Genomic DNA, 21,205 nt, shown 5'->3' on the forward strand with positions numbered 1-21,205 from the left:
CTGGGATCCTATGACCCCAGCTGACTTCCTGCCCTTTGGGCAGGGGGCTGGACTCGATGATCTCCCGAGGTCCCTTCCAGCCCTAATGTCTTCGAAATTTATATGCAGCTTCAGTTGCTTAGTAATGTCGGTCCCTAGCCAGTTTGTCCTACAGGGCTAACACTAATAAGTGTACTAATAGACATTATGATGTAAATGCCTTATTCCCATGGCAGCTACTTCTGTGAATAAAAAAAAGGGGTTTGCTGATTTCTTTGGGGATGGAGAGGGGGCTGGTTTGGTTTTGGTTTCTGGTGCACTTTTCCACTTAGAGTGGGGAACTTTAAATATCAATATGGTGTTGTTATCATCTCAGACCTTACCAGCTAAATGGGATTGGACCTAACTGGAACTTGGTTTTGTGGAGATTTAGAGGTAGCTCTTGGGGAGCAGTGCTGAAAGTTCATTAAAGAGCATTCTCCCCTTTTGTATATTGCCAAACCAATGGTAGAGCATGGTGCTGAAGGCTCCATTTTTATGGGACTCTTATTTTGCTTCATGCTTCAGGATCCACTGCCGATGAATAATGCCAGTATGTGAAGTCACAGTACATTTAAATGTACTCTACACAAGTTGTAACAGTTGACAGTAGTTGGACCCCAGTACAAGATTATGGCCTGGAAATATAAAGAGGAGGTTCTCCCAGTTTCCACTGTACTCTGTGTAAAAGAAGTGTTACCCCATATGGCATGCCCGAGTTTCTATTTACGTAACTGTTCTGGATTTAAATCCTGCCCTAAACTTTTGTTTCATTCCTCCTCTAAAACTGTATTCCAGTAGAGTGTGTCCTGTGTAAAGTGCATATCACTATAAAGAGCTTAGATCGGCAATTCTCCACTCCAGTGCTAAGGAGCCCTGGGGTTCTGCAAGATCCTTTGAAGGGTGTTGTGAGGTATGAGCAGATGGGCAGAAAAGTGCAGGCGTAGGCTTGTCCCTGCCTGGCCCTTCCTTCACACCCACTGCCTGGCCTCTCTACGAGGAAATAAGCATTCCAATAATAAATATGATTTGTTATAGAAATCAGGCACTGCTCAATTCACAAAAGTTCTGGAGGGTGTCTTGAGTCTCCTGAGGGGTACCTTGAGTTGAGAGGTTGAGAGCCACTGGCTGAAAATGAGAAGTGCAAAATGTCAGTGCAGTTCTCTGACTCCTTGAATTTTTAAGCTCAGAAGCAGATGTTATGGACAAATTACTGAAAATACATATTTTTAGAATTGAAATACTAACAGTTCTACAATCAGAGCAGTAATCAGTAGCCACCAGTGCATGGCATGTATTAATATTTAATGTGCTTTCATTATCCTTAAGCTTAATGGTATCTCTGCAACAGTGTTTTTGGTTTACTTCCCATCCCTTCACGTACCACATGGGTGAAAAGGAAAGGACTTGTGAATAAAGATAAATGACAAAAAGGCAATAATATTGACCCATATATTAGTTGTTTGATTTACTTTCAAATCATTGCAGAAACAAAAGAATAGCAGGACTGGAGTGTAGACTGAAGAAACTTTTGAAGAGAAAACTGGAAAAATATAATCCAGCCGAAGTGGCACGCGTGTTTCTTAGGCATGCATACGTTGCTGTAATTCAGTTGCACATTTGGGCTGTGACAAGAAAGCGTAAGAGTGGATAACCAGAGAACAAGTTCTTGGATGCTTATCTTGCTGGGATCCTATGACCCCAGCTGACTTCCGGCCCTTTGGGCAGGGGGCTGGACTCAATGATCTCCCGAGGTCCCTTCCAGCCCTAATGTCTATGAAATCTGTGAAATCTATGAGTACAAGTTGGTTTTGTGTCTGAAGTCCTGCTGTCATCATCTTAATTACCTCTTGCATCTCTTTTGATCTCCTAGAAGCTTCCACTTCCTTTAGTGCTGTGTGTGATACCCTGCTATAAGGTTCTTCAAACGGCCTACTTCTCTGGCTCTCTGCAGAAAAAAGGAGGGGGGTGGCTTTTAATAATGTGAAACAGTGTCATGCTTTGAAAGTTTCAATCCCAGCTTCTTGCAAGTTCAGGTTTGCATCTTGACTTCTACAGTTGACAAAAAACTAAAGTAACTTCAAATAGAATACAGCTATGGCTTAACTCCTTGTTTTCCAGTTGGAAAGCACTTTGCCAGGCCATGGGCTGAGTACAGAAACTGCGGTGATGTGCAGGTATTCCTTATACATTCACAGATTCATCAACTTCCCTATTTTGGCTGGGCCTACAAAGACCATGCCTGGTGGCTGACTTTCCCAGCTCGAAGTCTGGTACCTGCTTCTCCATTGTGCAGGCTTTTTATACTTGTGCAGTAAGTCTTCCAATACATGGGAAGGAGGGACTGCTAAAAATGACCATACTTGTGCAAAATGTGTGTGACATGCCACCATCTGGGAATGGCAAAAATTTAGAAACACTTTTTATAGCAGTGTGAATGAATATGAGACAAAAGCAAAGGAGTTATTTGTGTCCTGCTTTCAGATTGACTGTTGATTTATCCAAAAATACAGAAGATGGGAGAAAATAAGAAGGAGATTTCAGAAAGGCATATAAGTACTGTGTGGGGGGTGGGAGCTACCAATCGCAACTTGCCCCTTTATTAATCTAATTCCTACCACCTGAGCTACCATCATCTTGTTGCCACTGTCCCTGAGGTATTGAGGAACCTCTTGCCAGATACACACATTAAATTTGTACTGGGATAAGTGATCGGAAACCGGTCTATACCCTAACTTAACAGAAGTTTGGCGCACACAGACTGGTTTAAAAATGGCAGAACCCCCAAGATTTGCCTCCCCACCAAAGGTCAAACCTGTGTTCTGTTCACTACCAATCTAAACTACACCATTTACAGAAAGCCACCTGACTCAGATCAATTCAGCCTTGGGCATTTTTAATGTCTGTACGTAGCCTCAGGGAGCAAACTGAGCAGCACAGATAGCAGGCAACTGTCTTTTTAACAAGTACCCAGATCTGTTCCTCACAACTTATTGCTACAGCAAGGTAGGAAGGAATCAGAAGGGAGGCAGGGATAGCAGCCGGAGAGACACAGAAATTGGGGAAGAAATGAGGCATCAGGAAAAATGCAGCAATGGCATGGGTGCAGAAAGATGAACATACGTATCCCTGTCAAGAACTGAGATGAGGGAGAAATCGCTTAAAGAGGCCACAGCAGTGGCAATGGGGCTGTCATTTTTCTCTGGACATAAGAGCTGAGTGCTGAAGGCTGCTGGGTTCCCCTCCAAAACATACCCATGCCAGAGGACTAGTTTGGCATGGAGGACTCGAGTACTGCATATGGCAGTGGTTCTCAACCTTTTTAGACTGAAGGCACCCCTCCATAACTTTTCTATATTTAGTAGCACCTTATAATAATATAGGCATCCCCATGCCTATTTAGAAACACCTTCAAAATAGTACAACAATTCCTCTGTTGCAAAGAACTTAAGAAAGACCACAACAGGTCAGAGTAGTTTTGACACTTTGGATTTCTATTTGAAATCTCAGGATTTATCTTGTGCACACGTCTACACGATTCACACCAAACAGTGGTATTGTGCAGCACCCTTAAGGATCTCATGGTATGCCAAAGTGCCATGTCACTCTGGTTGAGTTTCACTGGCATAGGGAATTTTTGGCCTTTGGGCTAGTAACAGCTGAACTGGACAGTTACTGGTTTTTATTTTTGTTTTTTTCATAGAAGTCATTTTTACTAACCCAGAAGTTACAAGTTTATTTTATGAGTCTCGGTTCTCAGTTAGTACATCCCTGTCCTATAAATCCCTGTACCTGTGTACTGCCAATGTAGCTTTCTCAGATCACCCTATTCCTATACAAAGATGAAAGTGCTTGAAAGAAATTCCTACAGTTTTACTTTTTCTTTTTTAACAGCCACAGAAGAATTTTGACTTTAATTTTCAGAGAGAAGAGATCTAGTATAGCTGTTCCCATAGCAATGACTATATCTAATCGGATAGTATAGCAAATTCTCCTTAGGCAGACTGTGTTTATATTTTTAGAATAAGAGACTATAACTGACTATAAAAAGATCAGGACATTGCTCACCTATAGAGAATTGTTTCCTATTTGCATACCTGGATTTTTGTGGGAGGTAATCTGTGTTATTTGAGAGATGGAAAGCTGGCTGCACAATGGAAGTTTTTGACACTTATTATTCAGGCCACAATATTACGGTTAAGCTGTGGAGACAGGTTTAGAAAATAACCTGTTCTATAATACATACTGATCATTAAAGTATTCAGAATGATTTTTTTTTCTCAAGCCCACTTCTCTCCATCCATAATTTATCATACCAACAAAAGGAAATTGGATTTTGATTTGATAAAAGGACACTGTTACATAGTGCATGGGGAAGCAGTCATTTGTAGCTCAGTTGGAAATGAAGGGAATATCACTAAGCCCTTCATATGCTTTCCAAGCAAATGGGATCACTGCATCTTAATTTTAATGGATAAAAAACAGGCAGCTGAAGAAGTGCTCAGCAGGTTTCTTCCACCTGCTCCATAGCTAGCAAGTCACTAGTTTATACATTGTGTTCCTTGCAGATCCTGTCATGATATATATTGCTTCATTTTGTTTTTGCTGTTGTGTGTTCTTTGGCTGTAAGCTGTGGTTTCTGAAGTGCTTAGAAGGCAAAAAACCCCAACTTTTCATTACAAAAACTTGTCAAGATGCCTGTCTCGGCAACTGAATTGAGTCGCTCCAGAATCCAGAGAGCTGCTGGGAAATAATATTACTTTTGACACCCAAATATAGCGGATTTTAGTCATTAGGAGGTGTTTCTGTCAGTGTATTAAAAGACTGTACCAGTCTGTCCCTGTGACATTGCAGTAATGTTTTTTTGTGCCGCCAAAAAGAAGTAGGTTTCAGTCCCTGTACATAAGGGGCAAGAATTAGGAGTAAAACAGAGCAGAATTTTTTAAAAAAATTTAAAACTGATTTCAGAATTTTTAAGTTCGTTCACTAAATTAGAAACTTTTTAATAACTGCTTCATTTGCTTTGACACAAAAACAATTTAAAATTTTGGGTCTTTTTTCATTAAAACAGTTGTCAAGAGCTGAGGAGCTCTGGCTAAGAGTGCCTCAGATTTATCAGCAGCATCTCCGTTACTTTATTCTTTTCCCTGCTACCACTGTTTTAAACCAGTGGTCTTCAATGTGTGGTCTGCAGACCTTGGGGGTCCATAGACTATGTCTAAGCCTCTAAGGGGTTCACAAAAGAAGATTGTGATCAATCAAAAGTCTGTGAATACCCTCACTTAAAATTCAAAGGGATCCATATCTCCGTTTGAAAGTTCCGAAGGGGTTCATGACCCCATTTAAAAAAAAAAAAAATAAGGATCTGCAAATTTTAAAAAGTTTAAACTGCTGCTTTAGACCTTCCCCAGGACCTTCAACCTGCTCCTTTTACCTTCTCAATACTCAGCTGTTTGTTTAGTTACTAACAGAGTAGGTTTCCCTATTATTTTGCTTATTTCCTTCTATCCAGTTCACTGAATTCCTCTCCAAAGTGCAAAATTCAAATCTATTCCTTCAAACTGGCTGGTTCACAATAAAACCAGTGAAAAAAGCAAGTTCAGCTTGGCTGTGATTTGAACACAGGAGAGAGGGTGCAGAACATATCTGTATCCATTTCCAAATGCTAGGAACTGCTCAAGTGCCAGAGGGATGATATCACATAAGAAACTGTAAGATAGGTGGACAGATATGGCTGTGTGAGGTGGAACAGCCAAGACGGTTGGCATAATATTCCTTTAGCTGTGTTTCACTTCACTGCATTTGGTCCTTTTCATCCAGTATTCATTCATGGTGTTGCTGAAGTTCTCTCAGCCAGTACTGTAAGTAAGCAGTATAAAAGATGTCATCAAATTAACAGCAGACAAAGAATTAAGCTTTCAGAAATTGCTGGGGGAATAAGGGGCAAGATGCTGATCCCAGAAGCATTTACTCACATGCACACTCAGGTTCTCTCTCCTGCTCCATCCCCATGGATTTTGCATTCTTGTCTGCACAATGTGAAAGCCTTCTAATATATTCTGTTGCTTGCTACATGGAAGTCCTGGTCCCTGCTCCCAAAACTCATGCATTTTAAATTAAAATATATTGGTTCTGTTCTCTGCATTGATGATGATTTCCCTTTTTCAGATAGAGTCTTTCCTCATAGGTAAATATCCAAACCACTGGAATGGAGTGGCATGGTTTCAAAGGAAAAGCAAAAATTCCACCACCCAGGCATCTAACCCTAGTTATATCCCTTTCTCCCAAATTTTAATTCACTTTTCCAGTATTCCAGGAGAGTACCCTAACCATCAGTATGTGCCATGCACTGATTTGTGTTTTGTATTAAGCAGCCATTGACTAAATATGCTGGGGACTTAGATTGAATTCCCTTGAACATAAGCTAACTAGTTTAATTTGGCCAGAGAGATGAGCCGCTCCCATTGCTCAGGAACCTAATAGTGAAAGTACTTGCCCGCTACCTTGCAGCACCACCGAAAAAGGGAGCCTGACCAGCCAGAGCCACACTCCAGCTGCCAGTCAATGTGGCTGCAGCTTCCCTGGCGCCCAGGACCCAAGTGAGGCCGGGGCCAGCAACTGGCCTCCCCTACCCCACCCAGTGTAACCTGCCATGCACCACAGGGTACATGGCATGGGCGTTCCCAGGGGACAACTAGCAGTGGCACAAGGTGTCCCACTGCTAATTGTCCCCGGGGACCCAAATGTCCCTGCTCGTCTGGACGTGGCCTTGCTGTCTCCCTCTTAGGCTCTATGAATGACAAATTATTTTCTCCATCGTGGCAAAGCTTTGGCTGGAGAGATGACAGCACCTCTGTGTACACGGCAAGCATAGCCTATAAGTCACTTCCCTGGCAGGCAGCAAGGCCCTGATAACCTGATAATAGCAATAGAATCATAGAAAGTTAGGGTTGGAAGGGATCTCAGGAGGTGAGACCATCCCCAACTAGATCATCCCAGCCAAAGCTTTGTTTAGCTGGGTTCTAAAAACCTCCAAGGATGCAGCTTCCACCATCTCTGGATAACCTGTTCCAGTGTTTTACTATCCTTCTAGTGAGGAAATTATTCCTAATATCTAACTTACACTTACCTTGCTGCAATCTGAGACCATTGCTCCTTGTTCTGTTATCTGCCACCACTTAGAATAGCCTAGCTCCATCCTCTTTCAACCCCCACCTTCAGGCAGTTGAAGACTGGTATATTAAGTCTCCTCTCAATTTCCTCTTCTCTAGACTAAATAATCCCAGTTCCCCCAGTCTTTCCTCATAAGTCATGTGCCCCAGCCCCCGAACCATTTTTGTTGCCCTCCGCTGGACTTTCTCCAATTTGTCCACATCCTTTTTGTAAAGAGGGGCCCAAAACTGAACACGTTACTCCAGATGTGGCCTCACCAACTGGCCACGGCACTACATCTGGCTATCCCACTCCCCTGCCAGCGCTCGCAGGGGGGTACAAGAGCTCCTCCCTGCCCATCACCTAAACAGGGAGTGTGGCAAGTCAGGGGGTGCACCAGCGCTCTCAGGGGGTACACATGCACCCCCTACATGTCACCACTCATGCTGACTGTTCCTAATCACCCTTTTCTCCTCCAGATGCTTACAAATGGATTCCTCGAGGATCTGCTCCATGATTTTCCAGGGACTGAGGTGAGGCTGACTGGTCTGTAGTCTCCTGGATCCTCCTTTCTCCCTTTCTTAAATATGGGCATTTTCCAATCATTCAGGACCTCTCCTGATCGCCATGAGTTTTGAAAGATGATGGCCAGTGGCTCTGCGATCACATCAGCCAACTCCCTCAGCACCCTCAGGAGCATCCTATCTGGTCCCTGGACTTGTACACATCCATCTTTTCTAAGTAGTCTCTAACCTGTTCTTTCACTACTGAGGGCTGCTCAGCTCCTCTACAAGCTGTGCTGCCCAGTGCAGTAATCTGGGAGCTGACCTTGCCTGTGAAGACAGGGGCAAAAAAGGCATTGAGCACTTCAGCCTTTTCTGCATCCTCTGTCACAAGGTTGCCTCTCCCATTCAGTAAGGGACCCACACTTTCCCTGATCCTCCTCTTACTACTGACATACTTGTAGAAACCTTTCTTGTTACCCTTCACATCCCTCGCTTGCTGCAACTCCAGTTGAGCTTTGACCTTCCTGACTTCATCCCTGCATGCTGAAGCAGTGGTCTCATATTCTTCCCTAGTTATTTCTGCAAGTTTCTTCTTATAAGCTGCCTTTTTGTGACTTAGTTTACTGAAGAGTTCCCTAGTAAGCCAAGTTGGTTTTCTGCCATACTTGCTAGTTTTCCTACGTATCGGGATGGTTTGTTCCTGCACTCTCAGTAGGGCTTCTTTAAAGTACAGCCAATTCTCCTGGACTCTTTTCCCCCTCAGTCTGGCTTCCCATGGGATCCTGCCCATCAGTTCCCTGAGCGAGTCAAAGTCTGCTTTCTGAAGTCCAGGGTCTATACTCTGCTGCTCTCCATCCGTCCTTTCCTCAGGATCCTGAACTCAATCATGTGGTTTCTGCTGCCCAAGTTGCCATCCACTACTACATTCCCCACCAATTCTTCCCTGTTTGTGAGCACCAGGTCAAGAAGAGCACAGCCTTTAGTTGGCTGGTTCAGCACTTGCACCAGGAAGTTGTCCCCAGTACTCCCCCAAAACTTCCTGGATTGCCTGCACACAGCTGTATTGCCCTACTAGGTTCTGGACTAGTATGATTTTGTCTAGAGAGTATTCAGCCTTCCTGTCCTACCATCATAATTAAGTTTCTGAACAAACTGGAAACATTCTGCCTAATCCAAAATTCAGTGAGTTTAAAAATCTATATTCTTCAATGAGGTATGGATCAGGACCTTTGTAACTGCCAAGTTATCCTAAGAATGTAGTTTCCTCAAAGAAGGAAGTCCTAGCAGGAAGCCCTGAAATAACAGGGTCTTAGAACTGTCCAGGATAACAAAATAATCAGCCAGACTGTATCAAGACACAACAGTGCTACTTTTTTTTTTTCTTTTTTTTTAATAAATTAATACCATATCAGCTTATGACATTGACAGCTTCCTTGTGCTGTTTGCCTTCTGGCACCTTTTCCATTTCCAACCAAAATATTCTTCTCAGATGGTGTTTATCTATCCCAGATACATTAGCTTAGAGGTTAAAGCATTAGTCTGGGCTGTAGAAGACCTGGATTTAATTTCTACTCCACTACAACACCTTCCAGATAACCTTGGGCAAGTCCCTTATGACTCAACATTTCAGGAAATGATATAGGTAGCAGTGGGTAAAGCATGATTCATCCTAGGGAAAACCTAAAGCAGGAAGGTGTAGGGGGAATGTGAAATTTTAGTGTCCTATTAGGAGAGTTGTGGACCTTAACTATCTTTGTCATTGTCTGTGGAACAAAGAATGAATTTATGGCAACTGTTAACACCTTCCAACATAACACCCTCAACTTGGTTCCTCCCATCACTCCATAGATTTTAAATGTCATGACCTGGAAATGATTTATGTCCCATTGAGAGAGAAAGAAGAGATGTTAGGAAAAGGGCACAGCATAGGGTCCCTGGCATGGGGAGGAGATTGGAGAACTTTCGTATGGGGAAGGAAGAGAAGGAACCATGGAATCAAAGTGTGTGGAATCAAATCAAAGGGTGGAAATTAAAGGGTTGAAAGGAAACCCTGAAATACTAGGTAGTGAAGGGATGGGTGGGAAAGAACCCTTGACATTTATTTGAAGCTACATGAAAAGTTCCACCGTGTTCCCTTTACACAGTATTTAACATGCACTGATAATTTCCAGTGCATAAACGCTCACAAATTGGCTGTCAGTCCTTTGGGTATAAAGTGTATTTTCAGTTGCTCTGACTGACTTTCTCCCTCTTTCTCCAGTGCATCCATTTCATATAGCAGGATGCACATGGACAGATCAGCTCGAAGAACTATTCGCTGTAGTTGAGGAGTTGTGGGGGGGATGGAGGGGAAAGGATAGGGTAAAATAAACTCTGGCAGGGCAAAGTAATTTGCTTATGGCAAGATGTTTTTGCTTGGGTGTTAGTTTTCAACCTGTAGTCTGTGGACCCCTGAGGGTCTGCAGACTATGTTTAAGAGGTCCACAAAAGATGACTGTGATCAGTCAAATATGTGAGTACTCACAGTTACAATTCAAAGGGGTCTGTACTTCTATTCAGAATTTTTAGGGGTCTGTATAAAGGTTGAAAACCACTGTGCTGGGAGTAGCAAACATCTGAAAGTGCTAAATGCCCATAAGTGCTCTAGAGCAGGGATTAGCAAGGCCTTTGGGTCGGATCCAACCTGCAGCAGCAGGAGCCAGTAGTAGGGTCATTTTCTCTGCCTTGTGCTGTGCGTGCCTCTGCTGCACGCTACCAGCCCCCTCTGTGGCATCTAGCCTGCAGCTGCCCCGACCTCCCTGCTCTGTGCTGAGGGGTGCTCTGTCTCTCTGCTACTGTAGCCTCTGCTTATTCGCCATGCCAGATTTGTTTTTCCCCATCACTGGAAATGAGTGGCTGCCACTGGTGGCTGTAAGCAGACCACAGAGCAAGGAAGGCACAACAGATGTGGCCAGAAGCCCACTGTGGCAGCAGGTCACAAGCAGTGGCCTGCCATTCTTAAAGGTTGCCAATCCCTGTTCTCAAGGATGTCTGTCTGGACTATCCATGCCTCAATGATACACCAGGTAATGGTCCTTTTTAAAAGTTGAAACCTGAACAAAAGTAGCCTTCTTGTACACACCCTCCTAATTTGAACCCCATGAAGCAGGACCAACCCCAGGCAAAAACAGCACTTGGTTCCTTCCTATATTGTTTCTGGTTCTCTCATCTTATGGCCAGACTCTTCCATCATCTTCTCTTCCTATCTTCTCTTCCCAAAGTCCTCCTGTTTCTGTTTATGCAATACGAGGAGTTTCCAGACATCTGAGTTCGTTTATTCTTTCTGAGAGATTTCTGAGAAGTGTCCACTACACAGAATTGTGCCAAGAGAGAAGCAGTTTTGGAGAAGGGATTTGGATGGGGAAAAGAAAGAACTCTGTAAACAAACAGAAAAAGGTTGAACTTACCTGTTGATACATGGTGGAAGGTCCTAGTGTTTGCCATAATAGCCCTGAGGATTGGAAAATTTCAGCAGCCACTTAAGTCATCCCTGTGCCTGTAGCAAAAGAAAGGATAGGTTTGACATGAAGACCCTGGACTGGCGCTTGGGAGACAGCTGTCCATTTCTAGCCCTGCATGGGTGAGAGCATGAAGGTGTTTAAGGCAGAAACTTATTTTTTGGTTGGTTAAAGATGAAGAATGATAGAGCAAAGGTGGGAATTGATATGTCAATAGCTTAATTATAGATCAGCTGGGCAAGATGGGGCTAAGCATCCACGGGACTTGGAGGTAAATCCACGAAGACGATTTTAAATTAAGTGGTAAATAGGGATCTAGTGAAGGGATTCAAAGACAAGACTGGCATAGAACAAAGGTGCAGGTTTACAGTCATCATAGGTAGGAAGAAAGGGAAAGCAGGAGTCCAGATGTGAATTGGTGAGGGCCTAGATGTGAGTTCTGGTTATGTGAACAAAAAGGAAAGGTGTAGATTTTATAGCTAGTGTGACTTTCTCACACAAGACTAAGATGACTCATGGGTCTGATGAAAAGTCAAAAATTTCAACCTGGTAACAAGCTTGATTGACTGGGAGGATGGTGATGGTTTCTGTGGCAAAAGAGTAAAGCGGGCTAGGAAAGGTGAGGGAGGCAGGGTGTGGAGGTAAGTATCGCCACTGGAGTCAGTGGTGACTACACATCCAAAAAGAAATAGTAGACTGAATGAAGGAAAGAGATTTTTTCGGTAGAAGGATAAAGGAGTCCGGAGCAAATCCCTCTCATGAAATACTGAAAGAGTAATCAGATTGATAGGAAGAAAAAGTAGAGAATGCTGAAGTATTGAAAGCTGTCAAAATCCTGAGTGGTAAGAAGAGAGATCTGGCCCTGAGATCTGGCCCCATGTAAATAGAAACTCCCCCCCACTTCCTTCCCCCCCCCCCCCAGCGAGATGCTAGTGTCCCAGCTTTTCTAAGCTGGTACATAATATGTTGTAAACTACAAAATATGGTTAATTAAATGTGCTAATTAGACAGACATATTTTCTTTATTTGTGCCTTGGAAGGATAGTCTCCTGCTTGTTGTGCATGTACATTTTCTTTTGAGTCAAACAAAGGAAGGAGCTGGGAAAACATTTGCTGGGTCTTGCTAGCTATACACCCACTTCCCCTCTTCCTCCTCCTGCAAATGAGTTGCTCTTTCAAACACTCACACTTTGTGGCTGAAGAATTCAAGAAGGAAGGAAAAATGCCAATAATTTTCTAAGCTGTTAATAATTGTCATTTACCAAAGCGTTGCAGTGTTGCAGAAATGACACTGATTGCCCCTTTGTCTTGTGCTTAAAAGGAGAAAAAAATGCTTGTGCTGAAAAGTGTAACTCAGTTAATGGCATGCACTAATCAATACGTTAGCGTTGGCCCTAGCTAGGACCCTATATTCTTGAAGCAGCCAGAGGTCTCTGAAAAGAGGAGGGAGACAAGAAGCTCTTTCTTCCTTCAGGCAGTAATAAGAGGTTGACAGTGCAAATGTACGGGTGGAGCCAGACATGGTACCCCCTGGCAGGTTCTCGTGGAGGCTAAAGCATATGAAACCATTTCAGTTAGGGAATGGCACAAAGGTATACATGTGTCCCTTGGCTAAAGTTTTCCTTTTCAAAGTGTTTCCAGGTGTGTTTCACTTGAAAATGTTTCAGTTGTCACATTGTCGACCCCACTATCACACCTGCTAGAAAATACACCTCCCCAAGAAGGCTATGTAAAACCAATGTAGCCACTTGTGGTACACAGTCCACTGTGTCTGGCATGCAGCACGTTGGGAAGGGGTTGTAGAGCAAAAGAGCAGGTTGGTCATGGGACAGAGCAACACTCAGGGTGCAGTGGGGCTTGTCTTGTGGCACACCTGCCAAAAAGGTGAGCCATTACCGATGTAGAAATCCCAGCCTTTCTCCTTCCCTGCAAATGGCAAAGGCCTGAGTTAGGTAACATGGCATTATGCACCTCGCCCACCTTCCCCTTCCCTATCTACTTCCAACCAGCAGCTTCCTGATAAATTTTCTTTTTGGGTAGAAGGCAGGGTAGAGATGCACATTATAGACTAACTGAATCAGTGGTGCATAAGCTTTTGTGAGCAAGAGTTCACTTAATCACACATTGTTTTACTGGATTCTCTGTACTCCTCTTAACATTCTCAGTTGTCTTAACTAGTTTAAATGCTTGTTTGACCTCAGCTGCAAATTTTGCTGGCCAGCTTTTCAACGTGCCTTAATATAATTAATAAATATGTTGTCTCCTGGTTCAATGGGCTAACACATAGGTAACAGGAGCTGTTTGAAATTTTCTTAAATACTATGAAGAAAATACAACTGATTGAATTTTTTTTTTCCCTTTTGACCAGTTTCCCTTGCCTGCTGAAAACAAAAATCAGCCATTTCTTGCTGTTTCTCCATCTGAATCCATGGCAAAGATGGCACCCCTTCACATAATTCCCAGCTTTCCTGATTATCCTCTTGTATTTTTTAGTATGTAAATTGATACTTTAATTATTACGTAATTGCCTGTGTTGTACTAATTACACAGTTGCCTATACTTAAGTAATTATGTAATGCCGTAATAACTATGTAATGCCATAATTGCACGGCCTGATTTGGTAGTTATATGTATTTGCAGTAATTATGGGCTGTGGCTGCTATAAGAAGATACGATTTTTTTACCTGATTCAGGTTAGGTAACGGGGTGATAACACTTCTGAACCTTTTGTACAGTGTACTAAAAATAGCCTGCAGATGCTCTGAAATGAAATGATAGAGAAAAGCTTGGACACAGACAGATACATGGAAGGGAAGAGTTCAGCTTTAATGCAAATTCGGCCCGGGAAACATGGGAGTGTCGTATGAAAGATTCTTAGTTTTCTTGGGCTAGGGTATTCAAAGGCAATGTAAAATGGTCCATGTCTCAGCTCTGCAGGGAGATGCAATTTATCCCATGACCAAGCATGTCTGTTACTTGTAGCCTACAAGTTGTGGGTTGCAGATTCATTACAATATCTTCTTCCCATTGAAGAAAGATATGATCTGTTGGTTGTTAAGTGCCAGCAGCCCCAAAACCAGCTACTGTGGCTGGTCCGATCACAATCGGATATTAGCAGGCGTCTGGTGGGCACACACATTGCTTCTGCTTATTATGGCAGCAGAATGTACCCTAGAGTGCATCTTTCCAGCTGTTGCCAGGATCTTGTTCATTCCCCTGCCGAGTTCTTTTTGTGCAGGATACTCCGGCAGACCATCTCTCTAGCCTTAACATCAATAGGTCAGCTGGAGCAGGATTTACCCCAATCATCATTCTTCATCATCATCATCATCATCATCGTAATAATAATAGTAATAATATTAATACATGGAGTTACAGCCTTAAGCCTGAGCCTCAGTTGTTTGCAGTCACCAAGAACTCTACACAGAACAAGTGTGATTTGTGTTCTTTCATGTTGCAACAAATATTGTTTGTTTGTTTTTTAAAGTTAGATATAAAGGAATCTGTAGCAATTTAGGATTTAATACAAATGATATGGCGAGAGTTACAGTTCTGGGAAAAGCTGTCTTCAGTCATAGGAATCTTCTGTGACATGCTTCCTGGCACAAGGCAAAGGAGAATAGAGCTTTTGGTAGAAAAAGGGTATGTCAGGGATGGTCCTACTATTTTCTGGGTAGAAAGGGGCTTGAGCCAGGAAATTTGGTTCAGTGGGGTTAGATGTGGAAGTTTGGGCTTGCCCATATGTCTTCAAAAATCAGACCCATATGCTTTGTCTCTCCTAATCCCCCTTTGGACTTCTGCAGTGGTGCAAAGGGAACTGAAAGCAAGAGCTTATGATTTTCCTGTGCTAGGAGAGATTTCTGAACTGACATCTGGAGTCTTCTACCTCATGTTCTGGCGTCACTGGTCACCTCTCTGGCACCTGGTTGCGCCTAATATTGATTTTCAGATTCGTCTCCTCTAAATGTCATCTTGTATTCATCTAAGGCAAATTGGCATTTATAGTAATAGCTTATTGATACTATCAATGTAGGAAGAATTTACTGATAAGAATTGGAGCCAAGGTTAGGTTTGTAACAGGTAAAAATATAATCTACTATTTTAAAAAATGAATTTAAATAATTTCTGTTCAAAAACTGTAAGTTGGGTTAGTAAATTGAACAGAAAATGAATTGGGTTGTACCAAAAGCAGAACCAATGCTGGTTCAGACAAAAAGACTTTGTGTTTAAATTGTACTTTAAATACAATTAACAAGCAGAAAATATCTGGTAGCTAAATTTGGCAGGTTCTTTTCAAATGTATAGTGCGTCACGCCTGCACTTCATATATTGGTTACTTTCTGTTGAAGGGAATTCCTTCAAAAGAGGTGTGGAAAAGAGAGCTGCTTTTTGAGGAAACTGCTGCAAAGTGCCAAATACCCTCCATGCTTGTACAAGCCCATATGACTTGTGGTCCCTCCAGGCCCTAGAAAACTAGCCTTTCGGTCTCTAGCTGGGTGCTTAATACCATAGTGCTTATTAATAGCTTACAAGACAAATGACAGCAGGGCCTGTGTGGCTAGCTGACAATGGCTGCCATTGTGGATCCAAACTATGCTCTGCAGTTAAACTTGTGACTTTTTTTTAAACCATTGCCTCAGCAGTCATTCTATTAAAATCCTAAGGAGGAAAAGGGGCCAGATGTCAAAAGGGGACAAATAAGTAATTTCTCTGTTTTCTAAAAAGTCAAACCAAATGAATAGCAGTGCTACTTTATGCTGGGTCTGTTTTAAAATCCTGACTAGGTTCTGATGATGGGTCAATGAATTCCTCTACCTTTTTTTTTTTTTTAAAGGTTCCAAAATACCTCATTTTGGTATGTTTGGCTGGGTCTTTGCTGACTTTCCAAAAAATCTTGGAATTCATGAGTTACCCCTTGCTTATTTGTTAAGATTTCAAACAGAGTTTGCTCCTGCAAACTTTAACTCTTGTGGGTAGCCCTATGAATTTCAGTCAAGTTATTTGTCTGAATAAGAGATGCAGAATCTGGCCTACACCAGTTTAGTATTTATTACTATACACTACTTCATTCATTGAGGTCAATAGCACATCAGGGAAAATGCAGCCAAATATACCTGGTTTTTAGACCAGGCATCTGGAAGGCAGAAGGTGTAGACTGTAACCTGACCTGTGCTATTGACCCACCATGTGACCTTGAGAAAATTGCCCAGCATTTCCATGTCCTGTTCTTTAACAGAGGGATAGTAATACCTGTCTAAGGTGCAGGGGTGTTGTGAGGCTGATTTGTTGTTTCCAAAGCACTTTCGTATACTGAGATGAAAGGCACTGTATACTGTATTTGCAAGGTAGTGAGGATAGTAATGTTATATAATTCTCCAGAAAAACTTTCCGATCTTTATGATTCAGAAATCCAAGTTAAACTCTAATTAACAAACTTGAGCACTTGTATAAAATACTTAGAAATGGTGTGGTGACCAGATGGGAGATATTTAAATGTTAGCTTTGCTGCTGTTTCAGTAGCTTTTTCCAAATTTTTCAAAACTGAATATTTTTTAGTAAGAAAGTATTAATGATTTGCTTTTCCTTCCCATATGGTGAAGGGCTACTTAAGCATGAACTTTAAGAAACACTATAGGATTTACTTTCCAGATGGTGTTTACTACTTTTGCTTTTTGCTTTTTGCATAAAAGAATATCTCTCTCTTCACATGAGTTTGAATATGGTTTTCTTTTCTTTCTCTTTTAGAAATCTCCCAGAATCCTTGAGGATGACATCCAGTTAAGAAAAGACAGAGACCAAAATCGTGCCAATTTCCTGGAGGCTGTGAGTATCCGTGCAACAAAGGCAGAGAAAATGGAATGTGAAGTCCCAGTCTCTGAACATAAAAGCATCACCTTGGTGGCTTCACCACATGCAGCAGACAATCAAACCCACTTCTTTTCCCCTGTTACCAGTCACAATGGACTTAAGGACAGGCATGAATCCCTGGACAGTGAAGTTGCTAAAGAGATCAGATACCTAGATGAAGTACTTGAAGCAAATTGCTGTGATTCTGCTACCGATAACGCCTTTAATGGGATAGCTTCCCCTGAACCAAGCACAACCATTGTGGATGGCTCTGGTCCATCTGTTTGTGTTACCACTGATTCAGTACCCAGTGAAACAGAAGGCAAAATAATTCACAGACAAGGACCCCCAGTTGTTGAACAGAATGAAGCTAACACAATGGCTGAGAAACTGAAGCCTAATGGCCACTCTTCGGTTGGATTAAACGAAGAGGTCTGTGACAATCCAAAAGTGCCAGCGAGCCCAAGTTCTGCAGCAAGTTCAAGAGTTTCTAATGATGGGGAATTAACCTTAACAACCATTAAGAAAGAGGCTAAGTTTGAGCTTCGGCCCTTCCATGAAGAAAAGAAGCCATCCAAGCTCTTTGAAGAAGATAACGAAAAGGAGAAGTATAGAGTGCGGAAAGTGAGGCCATCTGAGGAAATGATGGAACTTGAAAAGGAGAGAAGGGAGCTTATTAAAAGCCAAGCTGTAAAGAAGAACCCTGGCATTGCATCCAAGTGGTGGAACCCGCCCCAGGAGAAGACCTTGGAGGAACAAATAGATGATGAGCATCTAGAATCCCATAAGAAGTACATGGAACGCAAGGAGAAGCAACACCAGCAAAGCATAACACCAACATCACCAAAACAGGTGTCCTGTCCCTTTGTACCTCCAGAGCCAGCTGCTATTAAAAAAGAGGATATTGTCACAGAGCAAATAGATTTTTCAGCTGCCAGGAAGCAGTTTCAGTTGATGGAAGATTCAGGTCAGTCTAACAGTCAGACTGCTCCAAGAAAATCAGGGACTCCCAGAATGTTTTCCATCAAACCCTTCTACAAAACCATTGGCCCATCACAAGTTGACAGACCAGCAGCTTCTGTGACAAGACCTGCTTTTGTGTGTGGGCAACTGGGACAACCTGAGAGCAATGATATACCTATTGTGAAAGCTCAAAAGGTTTCCTGTATCTTAGAGGATTCTCATGTTAATATTCAGAATGCTACTACTGACCTAATAAAAGATTTGTCTCATAGCGATACCTCAAAAGCTGAACAGGCATCAAAATTGTGGGCAGAGGATGGTGAATTCATGAGTGCAAGAGCCGTCTTTACAGTGGTAAAGGATGATGACCATGGCATTTTAGATCAGTTTTCAAGGTCAGTTAATGTCTCTTCCCCTCCAGAGGAGCTGGACTCTGGTTTGGATGATCTGTCTGTGAGATCTCAGGATACCACTGTTTTGGAAACTCTTTCCAATGATTTCAGCATGGACAATATCAGTGATAGTGGTGCCTCCAATGAGACCATGAATGCCCTTCAAGAAAATTCACTCGCAGATTTCTCTCTGCCCCAGACCCCCCAGGCAGAAACCCCCTTGGACTGCCAAGTAGAAGGTGTTTCTAAATCATATAGTGATCAAGGCTTTTACTCCCCTTCCTCTACACTGACAGACTCCATGCTGATAGATGACCAGTTGGAATATCATGCTGGCCTTCTTGTTCAAAATGCAATTCAACAAGCCATAGCTGAGCAAGCTAACAAAACAGGCTCTAAGGAAGCAAAGGATATGGTGGAGCAGCAGAACCCAGTGAAAGAACAGGAAACAGCCCTATGTTCTGAGAAGCAGCAGAGCACAATGTTTGAGCCACCTCAGGTGTCTTCTCCTGTTCAAGATAAAAGGGATACAATACCAAAGACTTCAACAGATGAAGACTCAGGACTCAGGGAAGGGAAGGCTTCACAACCATCCCCAGTATCTCCTGTCAGCCAGCCATTCATTGTAGAAGAAAACCGACAAGAGGTCAGTTATTTTAGCAAGTACTCCGAGGCAGCTGAGCTGAGAAGTACTGCTTCTATTTTGGCTACACAAGAGCCAGAAGTGACTGTGGGTCCTTTTAAGCTACGGTCAAGGAAGCAGCGGACTTTGTCCATGATAGAAGAAGAAATCAGAGCAGCCCAGGAAAGAGAGGAGGAACTGAAGAGACAAAGGCAGGGTCTACAAATGTCACAGACCCCTGTTACAAAGAGTGCCCCTCCACTGCCTACCACCAAAACAGTGTCTTACAAAACTGCTCCAGGTAAGAGACTGATGCTAAATACCCTGTATAATCAAAGCGATGTGATTTAGGCTCAAGTCATCTTCACTGTTGTGCAGTTTTCTCTCTGCATCCTAATGATTTTTAGATTTTTTTTGGCAGAGGGTACATACTTTTTTCTGAATTGGGATTGTTACATTCAAACACAGCAAAGCATGTTTTCATTCAGAGGCAAGCCATTTTCCTGTGATATACAATGGGAGCTGTGTAGTACACAATATATGCACCATTTCCCAAGCAAAGGAAATACAGGGCCTGGTTACAGCAGTGATGAGCCTATAGAAAAAGACTGAAAGAGATTAATTTCCAGCCATACTGTACTATAACATATTTATGCTCATGCTGCTTGAATCTTGCATTTTAACTTATGACTGTCAGAAAACAGAGAGGAAAACAGCAGTGTTTTTTTGCATCGGAGTATTTGAAAGATGATCCACAAAGGATTTTTTTTTTAATGAGGCCCCTTTTTGTTTCTTTACAATGCACAAGAGCAACTTGAAACAAATGTTGGGGTTTTTTGTGCTTTATGCTCCCTATCTCCAGCTTTTTTCCCCTGCTGGTTTTGCCTTGAAAATATCAAGTGTCTCGTGCCTTGTAGTCCTCGATTTTGCTAAAGAAATTCCCATGAAAGAGTGGTTTATTTTGTGTTCCTATGCTTTACTGTCAGGATGAGTGTTCAAGCGATTTCTCCGAAGTCCATGCTTAATTTTGGCATGAAACAGAAATTCAAGTCAGTGTTTTCAGTAAACTAACTAAAAATCCCTTCTACTCCCAGTTATTCAGTTTTCCAGGCTTACAGTTATCATCACACTACTTTTCCTTTTTCCAGTGTATAAAACTGCAAAAATCTCCCTTCCTGTATCCCTTCTGTAAAAACAAAGGCAAACTCACCAGTCTTCATATACCATAAAAAAAAGGCAAAAGTGACAAAAGCCCAATTTTTTCCTTATGCTGGTCACATGTGTGTGTAGACCAACATATATCTACATTCCAACAGAGGTTAAGGCTCTTGTTACTAAAGATCCTATGGGAACAAGTTTCATTACAGTTTTATGAATATGTAAATGTCTATTTAAATATTCCATCCTTGTTTCCACGGATGTAAATCTGAACCTAAGATAGTAGAAAAATTTGAAGTCTGTGGCAGACTTCAGCAGGAGTTAAATGTAGTTCACTGTCTCTCAAAAGAATCCAGTTTTGAACTGGAAGTGATACCAATAGCATAAACAACTAAAACTGCTTGTGATTTTCTCTCTGTATATGGTAATTTTTGTCCTGTTTCTTGTCAGTAGATGTAGCAAAATACTATCCCCATAAAACAGAAGAGTCCAGAGAGGAATCCCTATAAGTTGTAAGAAGCAGAATATTTTGAGGGATGTATGGTGCTGCCAGCCTTCTTGTTTTGCAGGGGTGGCTGAACTGTAGCTTGCAAGCCATGTAAGGCTCCCAGGCAATTTAAATGCAGCTCTTGAATAATGGGAAGTAATGGTGTGCTGTGTGCAGATCATTATGTTCTGATGTTCATAACCCTGTCAAGACTTTGTTTTTCAGCTAGAAGGGGAAAGAAGGTTTATGTCTTATTGTGTGATGTTACATAATAAGTCATAAAGCTAGATCCTCAGCTAGCATAAATCATCTTAATTCCAGGGCAGCAATTTTATACTGGCCACAGTAAAGGGACCATTAGATCATCTAGTCCACCCTTCTGCATGACACAGGCCATAACATTTCATTCAATTACTCCAGCAAGGTCAATAACTTGTTGAACTAACCCAGTGGTCACCAGCCAGGGGATCAGGATCGACTGGTGGATTCTGGAGCCTCTTGAAGTTGATCCTGAGCTGCAGAGGCTGAGTGTGCACATGCATGCACAAGCATGTGACTTCCCC

At 42.3% G+C, this 21,205-nt stretch overlaps 1 protein-coding gene across 4 annotated transcripts in view; it reads left to right on the plus strand.

Annotated features, from left to right (window-relative positions):
- Positions 1–21,205, plus strand: part of LOC109323397 (A-kinase anchor protein 2-like) — a 459,659-nt gene that overhangs the window by 405,432 nt on the left and 33,022 nt on the right. For all 4 annotated transcript variants that reach the window (XM_019554905.1, XM_019554904.1, XM_019554907.1 and 1 more), the window contains one exon: positions 16,919–19,298. In XM_019554905.1, coding sequence (XP_019410450.1) covers positions 16,919–19,298 — 2,380 coding nt within the window. The remainder of the gene's footprint in view (positions 1–16,918; positions 19,299–21,205) is intronic.

This window comes from Crocodylus porosus, unplaced genomic scaffold, assembly GCF_001723895.1.
Source record: "Crocodylus porosus isolate Cpor-Errol unplaced genomic scaffold, CroPor_comp1, whole genome shotgun sequence".
Lineage (NCBI taxonomy): Eukaryota > Metazoa > Chordata > Crocodylia > Crocodylidae > Crocodylus > Crocodylus porosus.